Source organism: Bubalus bubalis, chromosome 1 (genome assembly GCF_019923935.1).
Source record: "Bubalus bubalis isolate 160015118507 breed Murrah chromosome 1, NDDB_SH_1, whole genome shotgun sequence".
In the NCBI taxonomy this organism is placed as follows: Eukaryota; Metazoa; Chordata; class Mammalia; order Artiodactyla; family Bovidae; genus Bubalus; species Bubalus bubalis.
The window spans coordinates 194,253,158-194,273,086 of record NC_059157.1 but is presented as its reverse complement, the minus strand read 5'-3'; the positions used below and the strand labels follow the sequence as shown (position 1 = coordinate 194,273,086).

Sequence of the window (19,929 nt, the reverse complement as noted above, 5' to 3'; positions counted from 1 at the left end):
CAGCTTCTGACTGCAGCTCCAGAGCCTACTACCTTAGTTGAGGCTGAACGCATAGACGGAAGGGTCATGGGGTGAGGGGCGAACGAGAGCCACTCTGATGAAGGCTTCACCTAGCACCTGATGAAAACAGTAAGGTAATTTATTCACCCAGCTCACGCCCACTCCCCAACCAGTAACAACAAACTACTTTTGGCCAGTTAGGAAAGAAATTGTGCCTCACTCCTTTTTGGTTCTGTTTCCTTCAAAAAAGAAAAAAAAGAGATATAACAGACTCACCGTGTTACAGGTAGGAAATGAAAGCTCAGAAATCTGCACTTTAGGAAGTTCACTGAGCTGAGAACCATTTTTAATTGCCTGAATTTGTTCTTCAAACTGAGACTGTAGGTAGAAAGGAAAGTGTTAAGTTTTTCTAACAAATTCTAAGGAAAACCACAACTGTCCATTAATACTGTTTTCCCCCTTACCATACATATATAACAAATGCTCAACCATTTCCCAAGAAATATAACTAGGATGCAAGGTTACTTCTTGTAAGGAAGAAGTTCAAAATAACTAGAACTGTTAATTCTAACTAATTAACTCTAATATTACTCTAATTATTAATTAGAATGCTCTAAGCCTTATTAAACATAACTTTGCTATCTTATCAATCAAGGGCTGAGCTTAAATAGTTAAGAAGATAATGTTTCTTTCATGAAAAATTCTTAATTACAACAAAAAAAGTCTTTAACAGCCCAAAAAAGAAAGTTTCAGTATGACACTACCTCTTTTAGAATTATAACCATCAGATTTTGACAGAATGATAAAATACCATATAACTTACCTTTGCTTTCTCAATTTCTTCTCTAACATCAGAAAGAAACGATTCCCATGAATGTATGTCTGAGTCCATGTCAGAATACGCTGCCGAATCACTGAGAGAAGAGAAAAACATAAAACTGCTGATGTCTACTTGAAGACTGAAAAACTGAAAACACTAAAGTACAAATGAATATAAACATTTAAAGATAATGAGAGAAATATGATCATGCACACATAGCAAAAAAGATGCTTTTTAAAGAACTGTGTATCTTACAAAGTCATTGTACTTTAGGAAACATTATCAACTGATCTAACCCAAGGCCCAAAACTGGTGGACAGAGAGCATATATTCTCCTGAATTTTACCTCTCCTCAAATTTGAAGATTAGACAGTTCTTCAGTTGACATCTTCCTATTTAACATCAAAGGCTATCTTAGCATCGAAAACAAACCAAAAGTTGGCAGCCTGGATACATTCCAATAAAACCTTCATCCCTACTTCATTGTAAAACAAAGGTGGGGTCTAACAGGCTACATTAAACTTCTGTTTACTGAAAGTGACAGACAAGCTTTCTACTCCAACTGAGAAGATCACCACCACTAATCCGTGGTTATGTCTGTTCTCATACATCTTAAAGAAGAACCAGAACACTGCTTTCATGGCTTTCCTCTTTTGCCACCCTTTGGTGGAATGAGCAGAGTTAGCACAGATCCCCTAAGAAAGACCATCTGTGTACCATGAGGCTTACTAAGGAGTCAATGCTATTAGATCAAGTGAGGCCTGAGATCTCTGTTTCCCAGATGCACGACAATCCAGACCCCTTGGCGTGCTGCACACTGGCTACTGAACACCACACGATCTCACCTCAGCTGTATTAGTCCTGTAATCTGAATCAGCATACCAGTTTACCTTTAATCAGAAAGGTTTTCTGATGTGAAAAAAACTTAATCTTGAAAAAAGAAGAAAAAGAAAGAACTGTACATTAAAATTCTTTTCCATGACCTGTATAATCTCTGGTTCAACACTGAGGATTTGAAATTTAAATCAAAAAACACTAGGAATTAAAAAGTTAAAACCTGTGTGTGGAATATGATAAAAGAACCAGATGAAAAGTAATGTGCAAAAATCCATATAGAGAAGTGCTAAATCTAGACTGAAGGAGACTCTCTGGATTCTCATGGTTTTCTTTACAATTTTCTTTCCAAAAAGAAAGCAAAATAAACAAAAACAGGTAAAGATTATGGAGGGTTGAAAAATGAAAGAAAAGTGAAAGAGAAGTCACTCAGTCGTGTCCAACTCTGCGACCCCATGGACTGGAGCCTACCAGGCTCCTCTGTCCATGGGATTTTCCAGGCAAGAATACTGGAGTGGGTTACCATTTCCTTCTCCAGGAGATCTTCCCGACCCACGGATTGAACCCTGGTCTCCTGAGTTGTAGGCAGACATTTTATAGTCTGAGCCACCAGGGAAGTTGAAAAACATGACCATATGTAAATATCTTTAAAAGCAACATTCCCACACTCTACTGGTAAAGACTGTTAAGTAACTATTCTTATGGAAGGCAACTGTTGAAAAGCCTCAAAAATGTGATCTTCATTCCAGGAATTTATTCATTGCATGGAAATGACTAATAATTTAGCTAAAGGATATCTGCCCCAGTGCAGCTTTGAATAGCACAATGTGCAAACAACCCAGCTCTCCCACTACAGTGCTATTTAATAAATCATGACACAGTTGTACACTGGACTATTATTTAACCTTTTAAAATCAGGTTGGAGAAATGTAATTACTGATATGAAAATAGGTTTCCTATATACTGCTTGGGCTTCCCTTTTAGCTCAGTCAGTAAAGAATCTGCCTGCAATGTAGGAGACCTAGGTTCGATTCCTGGGTTGGCAAGATCTCCTGGAGGAGGGCATGGCAACCCACTCCGGTATTCTTGCCTGGAGAATCCCATGGACAGAGGAGCCTGGTAGGTTCCCAGACTATGGGGTCACAAAGTGTCAGACAGGACTTAGCAACTAAACCACCACCATATATTACTTAGTGAAAAACTATATATAAATTTTCCTTTTTTTCCCCCCAAACCTTAATGGATTTACCCCAAAACTAAATTAACTAGTTACAACTCAATTTAGAATTAGGATAATTTATCATTTTCTTGATATGTTTTGATTTTCCCATGATTGAACATGCGTTAATTATAATAACTATTAAAAATAAAGCCCCGTGGACTGCAAGGATATTGAACCAGTCTATCCTAAAGGAAATCAGTCCTGAATATTCATTGGAAGGACTGATGTTGAAGCTGAAACTCCAATACTTTGGCCACCTGATGGGAAGAACTGACTCATTTGAAAAGAACCTGATGCTGGGAAAGATTGAAGGCAGGAGGAGAAGGAGATGACAGAGGATGAGATGGTTGGATGGCGTCACCAACTCAATGGACATGAGTCTGAGTAAACTCTGGGAGTTGGTGATGGACAGGGAGGCCTGGCATGGTGCAGTCCATGCAGTCACAAAGAGTCGGACACGACTGAGCGACTGAACTGAACTGAATATAATTTTTCCTCAAATCAGCCCTAATCTGTATTTCCTCAATAACAATTGTGGAAAGACACCTGTGACACCACAGTACCTGCTCATTAGCTTCAGATTCTTGAGAAACCTTTCGGCTTGTGACTCCATGGTCTGTAACTTACACACTTCCATGTCTTTCCAGTTTTCAAGCACAGATACCTACCATTAGATGAGAGAATGTAAGCATTTTCAAACAGACTATTTTAAAGCTGTGAAAGCAAACATTCTAAACCACTTTCAAGTTTCTCCTTAAATGACATATGATCAGAAGAGTGACCAGAATTTAACTACCATTTCTCTCAAGTGAACCTGAACTAAAACTTTTCGGACTTCTCTGGTGGTCCGCTGGCCACTACCGGGGACACAGGTTTGATCCGTGGGTTTTGTGAGGATTCCACATGCCTTGGGGCAACTGGGCCTGTGCACGACAACTGCTGAGCCTGTGTGCTGCAACTACTGAAGCGTGAACTTCCAAAGCCTATGTTCCCCAACGAGACACCCCTGCTTGGGGCAACTAGGGAAAGCCCACACGCAGCAAGGAAGACTCAGCACAGCCCAAAATTAATTAACTAAAAAATAAACTTTAGAATAACAAAGTGATAGTAAAATTATATTCCTAGAGTGATACTTTCTTAGTTATGAAACTTTCCACAAGGCTTACTGCTCAAGCCATACAGAAGCACGGAGCTAGGTTACCTGAAAGTATACACCTGGTGTGCATAATCTGAGGTGCTGACCACGGTAAGCAGAGAGCCAGGACCCTGCAGAACAGCGCCAAGGCTGCACCTATGGAATTTAAAGGCCTGGGAAGCAGACGAGTGGGAGGGGAGGAGGGGATGGAGTGGAGTCTAGGATGAGCAGAGGCAAACTATCACACAGAGGACGGGCACACAGCAGGGTGCTGCTGCACAGCTCAGGGTAAGTTATTACCAGCAAGGGTAAGTTTTGAAAACTTTAGACTCTGGCTCCCCACACAAGCCAACTGGCCATTTGTGTCAAAGTCACTGCAGAAAATGTAGACTGGCCTTGCTTTAATTCAGGTGTCAGTAATCTTGACAGGGCCCACCAGGCAAAACTGCTTGTTAAATGGTGGTAAACGGGAACTGAATGACTTGGGGACAGAGATGCAGGAAAAGGGCCCACAAAGCAGAAGTAAACACTGGCGCTCTTTTTTCCTTCCTTCCTTTAGAAAAGCAGCTGCATAGCTGACATTTCTTTTAAAGACCCATGTTTACAGACTGCATGAGTTAAGCTCTTCCTTACGTTTCTAAAATAATCGTAGACACATTTACTAATAAATAACATTTACTTTGCAAATTAGAAAAACAAAGGCAACCATGTTTCAGGAATTCAGCAGAATATAGCCAGAGATAATTATTTTTGTCTCAGTAGTTTCTCATATAGTATACTGACTTTAGTATATATTCTTCCAGGGGGAGGAAAGAGAGTATATATTCTTAAGTATATTATTTCCAAGTTCCTTTTCCAGCACTGGCAAATAGGTTTTTTGGTTGGCTACTTCATGGTACATCACTTGATTAAATATAATGAAGCCATTAAAAGTACAGAGCATTGAAAATGACTGAATTGTGTTAAATAAGGAAAGCTAGTCACAAAACATGGTGTACACTCTATCATAAGATAAGCATAAAGGTAAAAAATTTTAAAGTTATAGGCAAGGAGACAGTGGTTGTTTCAGGGAGGCAGGATTATGGGTGAAAGGATACCCCTCAGCCTCCACACTTCTCAGCAATGTTGTCCTGCTCATGTGTAATTAAATGCAGAGTAAACAAATGACACCCTGCCAAATGTGTCAGTCACTGAGTACTCCGGACTCACCTCTGCATCCACAGCCCTTTGAAGACTCTCTTCATAATGCTCTTTTCCTTTCTTTATACTCTCTTCTATTTTCATTTTCTCATTTGTAAATGTATTACTGCAAATATTAAAGAAAACAAAAAAACATAACCAGTGAGCTCACAAAGGGTGAAGTCAGGTTAGCGCTGAAGTCATGCCACAAACAGATAATAGAACATCTTCCAGAGAAACTTCTTGCCCAACATTTGGCTACTTAATACAAGACTCATATGTGCCCTCTGCAAACGATCAAAGGAAGATGAGAAATTAAAAGTAAGTTACTTGGTGGGAATGCTGTGAAATGGGTTCCCCATTTTTATGAAATTAGGTGAAGTTTAACCTGATTATGTTAATAAACTTTACATACTGGCTTCCAGTATGTACAAACATTATTTGCAGTAGTAAAGATTAAAAGGAAAACTTTTTATAGGTTCATAACAAACATTCTTTAATAATTCTTTAATTGTAGAACAATGAACTACAATAGTTGAGACTGTTATTTCAAGTAACATAAGTTTTTAAAATACATTTTTAGTTTCAGGTTAATTCAAAGGAAATGAAGAGTAATGAACAATGCTAAATTCAGGGCTTTTTATACTGACAATGAGAAATAAAAGTAGAAAACATCATAAAAATACTTAAAGAATAAATTTATTTAAATATTAATAATAAAACAGAATTTTTTTTAAGAGAAACAATTATTTAAAAGAAACATATAAGCAAAAATATATTTGGATGTCTAACTGTATTTAGACTGTGCCTCTGATATTAAGAATAGATATAAAAATAAATTTAAGCTTAATTTGCCTGATTTCAAGGGACTGATCCAGAAGTAATTCAAGTGCCTTTTCCTTTCCATCATTTTCCTGCGTATACCTGCAAAAGCATAATCACCAAATTTCAATCAATTTTCAAAGATTTTTAAAAGCACAATCTCACACAGTAAATTCTACATCCATGCAAACATTTCTTGATTTCTTTATATTTCATTTCTAGTATCTTCTAAATAGGCAAAGAATTTGGGTCCTTTTCCTTTTGGAAAAATTTCCCTTCTACACCTAGAGGGCAGATTGCCTTTTCTTCACTCTGCGCTGTGTGTCTATAGCACAGACCCCGTCTCAGTTCTGTGTCAGGAGCACCTCCATCCAGGTGGTTGGTTCAACATAAGACGAGGAATAAGGTGTTGGGCCATCACCAGTGTAACATAGGTTCTCACTCAAAACGAAAACAGCCTTCTATTTTTTAAGCCAGAAACTAAAGTCCAATTACACACACACACGTGTGTGTACACACGCGCATGCACACAGTAGGATAATTCTTCAAAACAAAGTGTGTAAATCTTTGACTCTTAGTAAGCAATGCCCTGTACCAAGAGGGTTCTGTCTCTTTCATGCTCTCCTTCACACCTTTTTAGTCATCTCTACTGGCTAAAAACCTGTTTCCGCAAACTACCAATTTAAATGCCATTTCACCTCTTTTGTAAAACAGTTCCTCTAAGTTTTCAACACTGGGTAGCTTTTCATGGAATTTCTGCCTTCCTTCAACAATTATCTCTGACTTGTATCACTGCACCAACCATGAGCTCCTCGTGATCATTCATTTCTTAATGAATACCAACTGTGATCTAAAGCGTAGAAAAATCAATGAAATAACCTCATATACCTTTGTTGTTCTCTAAAAGAGCCAAAAAGTTTTAAGATCTAAATATAAAAATTTAGCTTTTTTTGGAAAGTACAAAAAACATAAAGAAGCCAATAGCCTATCTTTAAACTACAACAGAAAAAGGCAAAGAAATACACTAATAAAGGGAAAAGACAATAAAAGATTATTCCTCAGCAGAAATGATTTTTATGATACCACAGAAAAAATTTTATCAACAGTCTCATTTAGTCTAGTGTGACAGTATGTCTGAACTGAACATATGAAAAAATTAAAATAAAAATACTCCAGAATTTTTGAGTAACTTAAAAATTAAGACTGTACTTGCTCAAACAGTAAGAGGTAAAAAGCTTTTTAGATTTCCATAAATGTGTTCTTCTAATGAAACTTTGAGCAAAATCAAAATTACATGACATATGCAGTATTTTCCATTTCATCATGCTTTATAAATGACTACTTAAAAACTGTCCAAAGGTTAAAGTTAGCAATACTCACAATGAAATTCACCTGACCACAGGGCACAGCAAGTGGACAAAACATAAATGCCCTGAACAGTGAGTGTGGCCAGTGGAGCCCCCAGAGAACCACGCCTCCCCTTATTAATGCCCTTCAATCTGGACCAGGCCTGCAACTTGCCCGAAACAACAAAATGTGGCAGAAGTGATGTTGATGGTTCCGGGCCTGAAGCTTCAGAGGGCCTGGCAGCTTCTACCTGTGCACTCTTGGAAGCTCTTAGCCATCACACAGGAGGTGTGGCTACTGTGCTGGAGATAAAAGTCACATGAAGAAGTCACGTGGAGAGGAAGAAGCCCTGAAACTGCATAGAGAGAAAGAGGCCAAAATATTTCAGCCAACTCCCAACTAAACGCAGCCACAGGGGGAACCACTGACAAGACCAGTAGAAGGGTGGCCCAGCCAAGACAGCCCAGAATGAAAGATCCGGATCAAATTAAAATTAAGTTAATTTAAGCCAGCAAGCTTCAGGTATTTTGTTCAACAGTACGTAGCAATTAAGCTGAGGAGTCATACAATTATTTAGGGAAACGGGTTAGGAATGGATCTCACAGAATCTTAAAACAAACCTAGCCCATCTGACAACTGCCTGAATGTATATTACTGAATCCTTCGTATTACAGGACCAAATTTTACTAATCTAAAGATTCAGGGTGGAAGTAATAAATAAAATGATGACCACAGAATCTTGGTGCTGGAAAGAAGCTTAGATCTAGACAAATCCCCTCATTTTACAACAAAGAAAAGGGTTCAAAGATAATGCTCAGAGAAAGAGGTGGTGTTCAGACTGCAAGTAACTTCTTGGACTTGCAGTCCTACTTTTATTTATGTATAAATATGAGAGGTTTAGAAAAAGCTGTAGGTGAGATAATTCCTAACAGATGTTCTTTAAAATGAAATGAGAACACTGTCTAAAATTTTCACTTTACTTGATAGTCTGAAACTGAATAACAGAAAGGATAAAATAACCCAAAATATACCCAAATTAAAAATAAATGAAAATCATTGTCTTTCAAGTGTTACTCACATTTTGCTGGCATTTAACACCTTTTTCATTTTCTTCTTCAGTGCCTTTAGTCTGTCTTGGATTTCTTTTTTCTCCTGTTCCCATTTTTTAATTTCCTTGTTCAAATCTTCAAGGAACCAATCTAGTTCTGTCTTTGAGATCTAAAAACATTTTAGAAAGTATCTAAATAAATGGGAAGATTTACTTTTTTTTCTTTTTAAAAAGAGCCCGAGAGACTAGTGTTGGGGTGGTGAACTAGCTTAACCAATGACTACAGTTCCTCGGAACACACACTCAGGAGCTGGCTGTACGCGCTACCCCGGCCGAGCTTGGGACATGAAGTCACACAATACATAGCCTCAGCCCTCAAACGAGGACAGGCAGAGACATGGCAGATGCTCTGGTACTCAGGAAGGGATTCTCTAGATCAGTGCAATTTGATCTCTGTCTTCAGAGATGGGGCTGTCACATAGAGAATGGATTCCAAGTAGTGGGCATGGAGAGGCAGAAGGTTAGAAGAGAAAGGCATGTCTACGGAATAGTACGAGGTGGATGTTAGGACCTCAGGCGCCTGGGACACCTTGGGATAAAATGATCAGGGGCCTTATGACCAATGCTGAGGAGTGTGGACCTCATCCTGCAGACAACAGGAAGCCAGTGATGGCTCTTCAGCAGGGCTGTGAGATGATGAGATTCTTATTTTAGAAAAATAACTGAAAGACACAGAGGCAGATCAGGGGAAAGAGGGTACATAAAGGTTAGACAAGAACAGCAGCTTTCTCGTTTTCTTGACTTTCTCTGATACTTTCTTATTGTGATCCACAACAGCAAATACATTTTAATCATGATCCCCAGCATTTAGTACATACATGTATGCATCTATATATATGCAGCTGAAAACGCTGCCCTTACTTTCTGAGATGTTTTCCTATATTTTTATTCTATTATTAAGAAAAATTTTAGTCACTATCACTAAACTGACTTCACAGCCCATTAGGAATTATAACCTTTAATGTCAAATACTCTGTATTAGAAGAAGATAAAATCTCACTGCAGTAGCCCAGGTGAGAGACAATGAGGATGACAGAGGTAACTAAAGGGATGATAAAAAGAAATAAAGGACACTTTAGAAGACTAGGATGGATAACAAGACCGTGTGTCCATGTGGATATATGATGTAAAGTGGAAGGCGACAGAATCTCTACCCTGGATGAATAACTAAACAAAATTCTATTAACAAAACAGAAGATTATGGAAGATATACGGGAGAGAAATCAACCTAGATAGGTATTTTTAAATAAATTTGAGTAAACAATAAAATATATATTAAGAACTCAATAATTTTGAACCTGCAATTATTTTGATGGGACAGAGTAGAAGTTTATAGGTGTCTGACAAAGACTATACATCCAAGGAATAAAATACTAAATTGAAATAACAAATAACCACCTTTCAACACAACCACAGAGAAAGGAGTAACATATTTCTAAGTCCTGATGATTTACACATCTGCCAACTGGCTCTTCTAGCACAGGTTAGCACACCATCAAGTCAGGTGTGTTTTGCTCCCCAAACACCTTTCCCAACGCGGGAAACTCCCATCTATTAACATACTACAATTTCAAAGTCCATTCACTAGTTCATTGGCTGTAACTTGGAATGCACTTCCCCATAGAAAGTTATATTAGAAACATCAGTTAAACGGCCAACATTTCTCTTCCAAGAAGCTCTCAGTTCCATTTGTAAGCTGAACAAAATGAGGTCTACAGTGTTAAAGAGGGCACATTCCCAGACCATGAGTCTATTTGACTGAGGAAGAAATAAATCTCCACCGGGGTGCTGGAGCAGAATATGCGATGCTGGAGAGACAAAGAGGAAAGCGAAGGCTACCCTCTGAGACAGGTTTGAAAAGATTCATGTCCATCTTCACAGCCTCCCACCTTCCTTCTGGTACTTGATTCCACCCACTGGGGGCCCTTCCTTACTCTGCACCCTCAAGTTTCTCTGGACCCCTGACTTAAGCACCCCCCAGTCGAGGGCCTGCCCAGCACCCAGGCACACTTCCACAACGTCTCTCCTCTCCTTCCTTTTCAATCTCTCACTCAGAGTGCGCCTGACGGCAGCACAGTGCTACAAAGACCCACTTTGACTCGCCTGGAAGTATTCACATTTCACTCTTTAGCTTAAGTGATTCTCTAATCTACACAGAGTCAGCACGCATGTTTTATTTGGCAAGTCCAATACTTGTTTGTTTGCTTCTTAAAATACAAATGTGTTATCTCTGCCTGGTGATAAAGGCTACGGGGCTGTGATATCTGTCAGAATTTCAGGCCATGTGACAAAGAGAAATGAAACGCTGTATCTTGAGGCTCTGGATGGCTAGGTATACCACCGCCTGAAACACAGCCTTCTCCGTCAGCTATCTTACGTAAGGGCTGCCTTTTGAAACTTCTTCTGAACCTATGAATTCTCTAAAAGTTTCATTCCAGTGTTTCAAAGTGTCATCTCTTCAATGGTAGCAGACAGGTAGTGCTGCTGCTGCTGCTGAGTCGCTTCAGTTGTGTTGTGTGCGACCCCAGAGATGGTAGTGCACATGCCTGTAAATGCCAGTCATTTATAAATAAAATATACTCTGGACTACTATTTCTAACAATTACTGTACAAGTCAGGATGGAGCAGTATTTACAAGAAATAAAAAAAGAAATTTAAACTTTACTATTTTCCAGTTTGAAATTCTACTAGTATCAACGACTGCTTAATGGTATCTCAATTTCATTTTTGCTTTAGGGACCCTTTCACGTCCCACCTCTGACCAGGTTCCCTATAATCTGACCTTCCTGCTTAGGCTTAGAATGTAGCCAGGTCACTGACGACAAGGGTTCAGCCATAGAAACTCGGGTCTCCTCCTTCAGAGAGGACAGGGTACCCTGGAGCCAAGCTACACAGATTCCCTGGGAAATAATGGCTTCGAGTCAAAACGGGCACCGACTTAGAAGAACATTCTGCCCTCATCAGCTTTAGACACCAGGGTTTTTGGATGTTCCTGGCAAGCAGATTCAATACCATGAATGTACCTCTGACCAGCCCAGGTCCCTCATGAATTTTAAGTCCTGCCTCAGGAGTAGGTTTGACTTCAGCGGCCTTGAGATGTGCAGGCCAACTGTTTTTAGGAAGAAGAGGTTCAACAGTTCGGTGACATTTCCTGCAGCCTGAGAACAGATCAACTCACACTTCCCTTGCGGCAACCTTGCTGATCTTCAATTTGCTGAGTCACTACAGTGACGGAGGTGACCACCATGCCTACCTGGCCTCACGAAGAGGGTGCTACATAAAAGTCCTGGAAGATCAGCACAGAGCCTGGCACTTAAGGAGCATCCAATATAAGTATCTGTCAAATGAAAGAATGAGTGCTACCTTCCACTACATACTAGCAGTAAATAAAGTAACAATCATCACAGGACGTACAGGCCTGATGACCTTCCCGTAGGCTGATGGAATATGAAGACACAATTCAGTGAACTCAGTTCTGTAGAGGCCCAAGTACACACTGTTGGGTAACACTGGCAGAGCTCCTAGTCTGCACACTGAGATCCACGGATGGCTAAGAAACAGTCCTCACTCTCAGGGGGATGATAGTGGGGGAAATATGCATGAAAGATAATTACTATACCATACACAAAAATAAACTCAAAGTGGATCACAGGCCTAAGTGGGGGAGCTAAAACTATAAAACTCTATAGGGCATAGGAGTAAATATTGCTGATCTTGGGTTTGACAGTGGTTTCTCACCTATGACATCAAAAGCATAAGAAACAAAAAAAAAATTAGAGAAACTTGACTACAGTGAAAATTTAGAACTTGTGTGTTGCAAATGATAACATCAAGAAAGTAAAAAGACAACCCACAGAATGGGGCATAGGAGAAATAAATCTGCAAATATGGGAAGATGAGAGAAAATATTTCTAAATGATGTATTTGATAAGAAATTTGTACCTAGAATACATATATACATAAGAGAGAGAGAGTGTGTGTGTGTGTGTATATACAGACTCTTAATTCAATATAAAAAAACAAAAAATCCAATTAACAAGCGGGCAAAGGATTAAAACAGACATGTCTCGCACTTTCCAAATATATAAAAATAGACACTAAACACATATAAGATGCTCAACACCATTAGCCTTTGGGGAAACACAAATCAAAACTACAATGAGAAACCACTTTACACTCATTAGAAGAGCTAAAATAAAAAAGATGGATGATAGTGTTAATGAGAACACAGAGAGATTGGATCCCCTGTACACTGCTGGTGGGAATATAAGATGGTGCGTCTGTTTTAGAATAGTCTGGTAGTTTCTCAAACTCTTAAATATGGAGTTAACAGATGACCTAGCATTTCCATTCCTACGTACACATCCAAAAGAAATGAAAACATGTGTCCACACAAAAACTTGTACTCAGATATTCGTGCTATTCGTAACAGTCAAAAAATGAAAAGAATTCAAATGTTCATTTACAGATGAATGGGTTAATAAAATGTGATACGGCATACGATGGAATATTATTCAGCAGTAAAAAGGAATGAAGCACTGATCCATGTTACATGGACCAATGTACGTGGGTGGACCTTGAAAACGTTAAGCTAAGTGAAAGAAGGCACTCACGGAAGACCACGTATAGTTAAGTGTGATGCCATTTATACAAAACACCCAGAATGGGCAAATCCACAGAGTAAATCGGTGCTTGCCAAGGGCTGAGGGAGGGAGGGAGAACAGGGAGTGAGTGCCTAGCAGTGGTTAGACTTCTTCTGGGGTGATAGAAACGCTCTAAACCTGGGCTGCAGTGACAGCACACAACTCTGTGCCTATACTGCAAACACTGACCACACGCTTTAAAGGGGTGAATTCTATGGCAGGTGAACTACATCTCAATAAAGATGTTAACAAAATGATAATTGCTGTCTAATAGAGTGAGGTGGTCATTATCACCACTGCATTAACAAAGGCCTCTAACCAAGGCTGAGGTTCTGTCCGTGACTGCTTGCTCCACAGAGTGATGCCTGAGTTGGACCCAAAGGATGTGGGGTGAGCCAGGCACGGGGATGAGGAGAAGGACCAGTGCTGGGAAGAGGTCCAGAAGTGAGAAAACCACAGGACAAGCTCCACTACCCTTTAAGTGTACAGGACAGTGCAGAGAACCGGCAGAGAAGAAGCTGGAGATGGAGGAACTACCAACCACAGGGGGGTTTCAAGCTCATGGTGACTGCTGAGTGTTCATGAGTTACGGCACAAACCAACTGTGGCAGAGGGATGGCACACACAGCCCATCCTGTACCCTCCCCACATCTATACCCTCCGTCATGGGACCCTGGAGTTCCCTTCATTCAGGAAGGAGCCTTTCCCCACCCCTTGATCCTCAGCCAGCTATGGGACTTGCTTTGCCTGATGGGGTATTAGCAAGCAGGGCTGGTTCTTACTTGCCCTTGGACTCTCACTGGAAGATGAAAGACACACGGAACAGAAGGAGTTGCCCCTGCTGCCCCAACTGCAGCCACTGTAGATCGGTCTACAGCCAAATGACCCCAATACATGAGCAAGCACAGCCAAGAACAGCGGAGCCCTAGCTGATCCAAAGGTGAAGCCGTCCAGCCAAGCTCAATCAGGATCGGCTAACTCACAGACTTGCACAGGTGATATTTATTGTCATGTGTCAGAGACTTTTCCTCAGCATTACTGTGGCATCAGTTACTGATACACTGCTCATGGAGTGCTGGGAAATGTTTTTCAACTGGCTGTGGGACCGACATTCTCTTAATGGATCTGGAGTCTGACGCTCACCACCTGTTCTCCTGCTTACTGCTGGTGCAACTTGGAGCAAGACACCTTAGTGAGAACAGCTTCCATTTCCTCATCCGTAAAATGGAGACAATGCTACAAACTGGAACACTAGTGCACTAGAATCGCTTTCAGATTTAATAAAATAATACAGCTAAAACATTTACAACTGAGTACCACATAACACGAGCTCCATAAATGCTAGATTAGAAAAGAGCTGAGCTTGGCAAGGACCATGACTGAACATGACCACACCTCTCTGCAGATGTGGCCTGAGGAAGTTTGGGTAGGCAGGAACCCAAGAATCTGCTGAAACAACACAAAGTTTCAGATTCTATTCCATAAATTCGTCTAGGCCAAAATTATTTTGACTGTTTTAAGAGTCAATGCTAACTAAATACCCATCTTAGCTATAAGCAAATCTCATTAAAGCACCTTAAGAACATATGACCTTCAAAAGATGGGGAGTGACTGCCTAATGGGAATACAGCTTCTTTTTGGAGTGATGAAAACAACTCTGGCATTATATGGTGGTGGTGATTATATGACATGGTGAATATACTGAAAACAACTGAACTGTATACTTTATAATGGTTAAATGTGAACTTTACCTTAATAAAACAAAACAGAAGGCTTCCCTGGTGGTCCAGTGGTTAAGAATCACCTTGCAATGCAGGCGACATTGGTTTGATCCCTGGTCCAGGAAGACCTGACATACCTCAAGGCAACTAAGTCTGTGTGCCACAAGTAACGAGCCTGTGCTCTGGAGCCCAGGAACCACAACTACTGGGGCCCTCGCTCCACAACAAGAGAAGCCACTATGATGAGAAGCCTGCGTACCACAACTAGAGAGTAGCCCCCACTTGCTGCAATTAAAGAAAGCCCGTGCAGCAATGAAGACCCAGTATAGTAAAATAATAATAATATTAAAGAATTTTTAAAAGAGAGACAGACAACATATGCCCCTCAGCAATACAGCAACCAGTTATGACCTGTCAGTTCCAAGTTCAGTTCAGTTCATTTCAGTCGCTCAGTCGTATCTGACTCTTTGCGACCCCGATGGACTGCAGCACACCACACCTCCCTGTCCACCACCAGCTCCCGGAGTTTACTCAAACTCATGTCCATTGAGTCAGTGATGCAATCCAACCATCTCATCCTCTGTCATCCCCTTCTCCTCCTGCCCTCAATCTTTCCCAACATCAGGGTCTTTTCAAATGAGTTAGTTCTTCACATCAGGCAGCCAAAGTATTGGAGTTTCAGCTTCAGCATCAGTCCTTTCAATGGATATTCAGGACTGATTTCCTTTAGGATGGACTGGTTGGATCTCCCTGCAGTCCAAGGGACTCTCAAGAGTCTTCTCCAGCACCACAGTTCAAAAGCATGAATTCTTTGGCGCTCAGCTTTCTTCACAGTCCAACTCTGGGACATCCATACATGACCAGTGGAAAAACCATAGCTTTGACTAGGTGGACCTTTGTTGGCAAAGTAATGTCTCTGCTTTTGAATATGCTATCTAGGTTGGTCATAACTTTCCTTCCAAGGAGCAAGCGTCTTTTAATTCATGGCTGCAATCACCATCTGCAGTGATTTTTGGAGCCCCCTAAAATAAACTTTGTTACTGTTTCCACTGTTTCCCCATCTTTTTGCCATGAAGTGATGGGACCAGATGCCATGATCTTAGTTTTCTGAATGCTGAGTTCTAAGCCAACTTTTTCACTCTCCTCTTTCACTTTCATCAACAGGCTTTTTAGTTCTTCACTTTCTGTCAAAAGGGTGGTGTCATCTGCATATCTGAGGTTATTGATATTTCTCCTGGAAATCTTGATTCCAGCTTGTACTTCATCCAACCCAGCGTTTCTCATGATGTACTCTGCATATAAGTTATATAAGCAGGGTGACAATATACAACCTTGACGTACTCCTTTTCCTATTTGGAACCAGTCTGTTGTTCCATGTCTAGTTCTGACTGTTGCTTCACTACGAACAAGGGTACTTTAAGAACAACAGGAGATTCTGGCTTTAGAATTGCTATTTTCCTCTGGCAGGGAATAGAGAATTAGCTAGGCTAATTATTAAAGGCCATTTCTAGCTCATGAAAATCAAACTCCATCAGCTACACCCAATAGCTAGCCCAGATCTTTACTGATGCTTTGTAAATGCTCAGCATTCTTCAAATGCTTTGTAAATAAGTTATTTTTCTCAACAAGGCACTACAGCATTCTGGGTGGGGCAATTCTTTCCCCTACTATACTAATCTTGAGCCACTCCCCAATCCCTTTTCAACCACCCCCCGTGAGTCCTCACAAAACTATGAAGTACAGATTGTATTATTAATGAGGAAACTGAGGGTCAAAGAGACTGAGTAAATTATTTTAGGTGCCAAAGCCACTAAGTGGTGGGGCTGGGGTCACCAGTCAGGCAGTCTGACTGTACTGCCCAAGTTCTTAAGCATGGTTTGCTACAGCTTGCCTCTCTCTTCTCTATAAAGCTGCATCTAATTACAGCTAAACGTGGAATCAAAATTTAAGTAAAAATACTAACTCATAATCTTAGTGATCGAGAGAGTCAAAGGCCAAGGGAAAGATCAACAAAAGTAAAAATTTATATTTATAAAAGATTTTTCTCCGAGTGAATTATGAGCATAATCGTAATTAATAAATAAAATCACAGCTAAATCTCACTTGCTCTTTTCTATAAACAACTTAAGGAACTCAGGTGAACAATTTATCCTGAAAGGAAACAGGTATACATTCTGCATGGAAAGTCTACTAACCTAACAGGTCTGCAATTTGAGGGACTAAATAATGGCTCTTTTTAAAAAATGGACTGACTACTCTTAAGCACAACCCCATGGAACCAGGCCCAGAGTCTCAGCAAAGTTAAGAAGTAGGTCAAGAGCCCAAGCCCACTGATCAAAGCTGCTGCTCTCTCACAGCCCTCCTCCCTGGGTGCTCATTTACTGTACATTTCTTGGTCCCGTGTACAAAGAAGTCTTGATGAACTGCACAAACACAGGACCCAGTCAAACCAGGAGCTTACAAAGCTGGACAAGCCTCTACCAGAAAGAAAGGAACCTCACTCACCAGAAAGTGAAATGTGAAAGTCGCTCAGTTGTGTCCATCTCTTTGCAATCCCATGAACTATAGAGTCCATGGAATTCTCCAGGCCAGAATACTGGAGTGGGTAGTCTTTCCCTTCTCCAGGGCATCTTCCCAACCCAGGGACTGAACCCAGGTCTCCCTGACCTGGCAGGCAGATTCTTTACCAGCTGAGCCACAAGGAAGTCCAGGAATACTGGAGTGGGTAGCCTATCCCTTCTCCAGCAGATCGTCCTGACCCAGGGTCTTCTGCATTGCAAGCAGATTCTTTACCAACTGAGCTATCAGGGAAGCCCTCACTCACCAGATGACCACCACAAATCAAGTGGTTGTGTCTGCATCTGTCTGCATCACTTAATTGGGTGGACACAGGCATTCTCATACAGGTTTATTAAAACTGAATTTTCCTGACACAATACGAAGTTTACAACAATGTTTTGTTAAGTCCCCCAAGTAGCTTATCCAAATTAGCGTTCTGAGTCTCTGTCAAAGGTTTTATTTTCGCTCATTTTCCCCTCTTCCTAATCAGGAAGATTTCATTCAACTGGGCAACTGAGCAGAAAGGCTGGTTCCTTCTAATTTTTAAAATCTCCCCAGTCTCATCCCAAGTGAAAACATGTCCTAAGGAGTGTTATAAAGGTCACCTCTACAAAACAACCCTTTTCTTCTGGGTATACTTAAATCTCAACAAGTAAGTTTATTGATTAAGGTCCCACAGCTAATTTTCTTCTATTTAATATGTGACCTCAGCTAATGACTCAGACTTCTGGAACAAATTCTTCCTTTCTTAAACGGACTAACTGACCCTTTTCACCTCTGTACAAAGACTTCAGTTTTTACAACCTAATTAAACAATAGGCAAAAGACCTGAATAGACATTTTTCCAAAGAAAACATTAAGATGGCCAACAGGCACATAAAAAGATGCTCAATATTACCCTTCATGAGAGAAATGCACATCAAAACCACAATGAGGACTTCCCTGGTGGTAGGTACAGTGGATAAGAATCCACCTGCTAACGCAGGGGACATGGGGTTCAGTCTCTGGTCCAGGACGATTCCACATGCTGCAGAGCAACTAAGCTGGTGCGCCACAACACCTGTGCCCTAGAGCCTGTGTGCTGCGACCACAGTGAGAAGCCTGTGCACCGCAGTCAAGAGTAGCCCCTGCTCTCCACAACCAGAGAAAGCCCACGTGCAGAAATAAAACAAATTTGAAAATTAAAAAAAGAGTAATAATCTAACCCCATAAAATGGGAGCAATTATTACCCAAACTACAGAACTAAAGCACAGATGTTACACACACACCACACACACCAGTCTGCCCAAGAACAGAACTAGTGTAGAATTAAGCCTGGATCTGAACCCAGTCAGTCAGTCTCCAGGCCTCACATGTGGAACCTCTAGTGCTACACCACTACTCTCACTATAAAGAGGAATTTAACTTGGAATTTACCAGGAAATAGTTTTTTAGCTAATCAAGGAAACCAAGTCACAGATAAACGAAAATTCAGATTCACAGCCCTTTTCTTACACGACAACTTGTAGAGGTTGTAAAACACTGCAAATAAAAACACTGTCATTCTAACGTCATAAAAACTGCAAAATAGGCAACAGTGAGAAAGAATCCTTTGTTTAGCCAACAACGCAGTAGCTCAGCTAACAGAGGCTACACAAGCACAATTCTGTGAATGATGCCGCGTGCTATTGAAAAGAGGTTTCAGACGGGATTACCTTATTTTCTTCAACGTTCCTTTTCAACTTTTCTTCCAAGTCCTTGGTTTCTTCTGAGCCCTTGACATTGCTGTATTCATAATTTTCACATGCTTCCTTAAGCTGCTCTTGTAAAACCTGGTACTCCTTTTCAAACTGTGAAATACCCCCCTACAAATATAACACAAAATTACCTGTTAAAAGTAGTTTTAAAAGCCTGTTTCTGATCTTGTTCTGAAATGTCTCTTCAGATAAACAAAAGATATAAGGCACATGAAAATTTACAAGGAAAATGTCACAATCATTTAAGAATTTAAAATCCCTTACATTGTTTAGCAAAGTCAGCTCTTTTTAAAAAAAGTTATTCGTATTACTGGAATTCATAAGGAAACTTTCCAATATGCACCATAATCAGCTCTGAATATTTGTTTTAGAAGGGTTCAGTTTTAAATAGTCTGATATGACTGTCATCCTCCACAATTAACATCAAGAACTATTTACTGGCTTTAAGAACAGCAAATATTATGCATGCATTAGATATGAATAGGACATATTAGTTTTGGCCCTACTTTTATAGCATTTCAAATAGACGGTTGCTGATTATTTTTAAAAGATGACTTAAAATATTATCAAGAAATTATTTTCAGTTATGTAACTGTCTCCTGGACAGCTTTAAAAAAAAGCAAACAGAAGTCATACTGTACTGTGAAATGCTGGCAAGCGATAAGCAGCGTTTATGTATTTGTAAGCCTTTCATCCTGCTGAGACGGGCAGCAGTCAGTCACACACGTGTTGTGAACGGAGCACCTGTCAGATGCTGGCAGCTCCTCTCAGCGGCAGGCAACTGCTCTGCCCAGCTACGAGG

General features: G+C 40.4%; 1 protein-coding gene across 12 annotated transcripts in view; it reads right to left on the bottom strand.

Annotated features, from left to right (window-relative positions):
• TTC3 (tetratricopeptide repeat domain 3) overlaps positions 1 to 19,929 on the bottom strand; it is a 129,912-nt gene that overhangs the window by 11,450 nt on the left and 98,533 nt on the right. For 11 of the 12 annotated variants that reach the window (XM_025293790.3, XM_025293836.3, XM_006044250.4 and 8 more), the window contains 7 exons: positions 19,086 to 19,235; positions 8,438 to 8,577; positions 6,046 to 6,114; positions 5,221 to 5,317; positions 3,440 to 3,540; positions 824 to 914; positions 277 to 378 (listed from right to left, as the gene is read on the bottom strand). In XM_025293790.3, coding sequence (XP_025149575.3) covers positions 277 to 378; positions 824 to 914; positions 3,440 to 3,540; positions 5,221 to 5,317; positions 6,046 to 6,114; positions 8,438 to 8,577; positions 19,086 to 19,235 — 750 coding nt within the window. Of the gene's footprint in view, positions 1 to 276; positions 379 to 823; positions 915 to 3,439; positions 3,541 to 5,220; positions 5,318 to 6,045; positions 6,115 to 8,437; positions 8,578 to 19,085; positions 19,236 to 19,929 lie in introns of those variants that run through there. The other variant, XM_025293820.3, reaches the window with a different exon arrangement.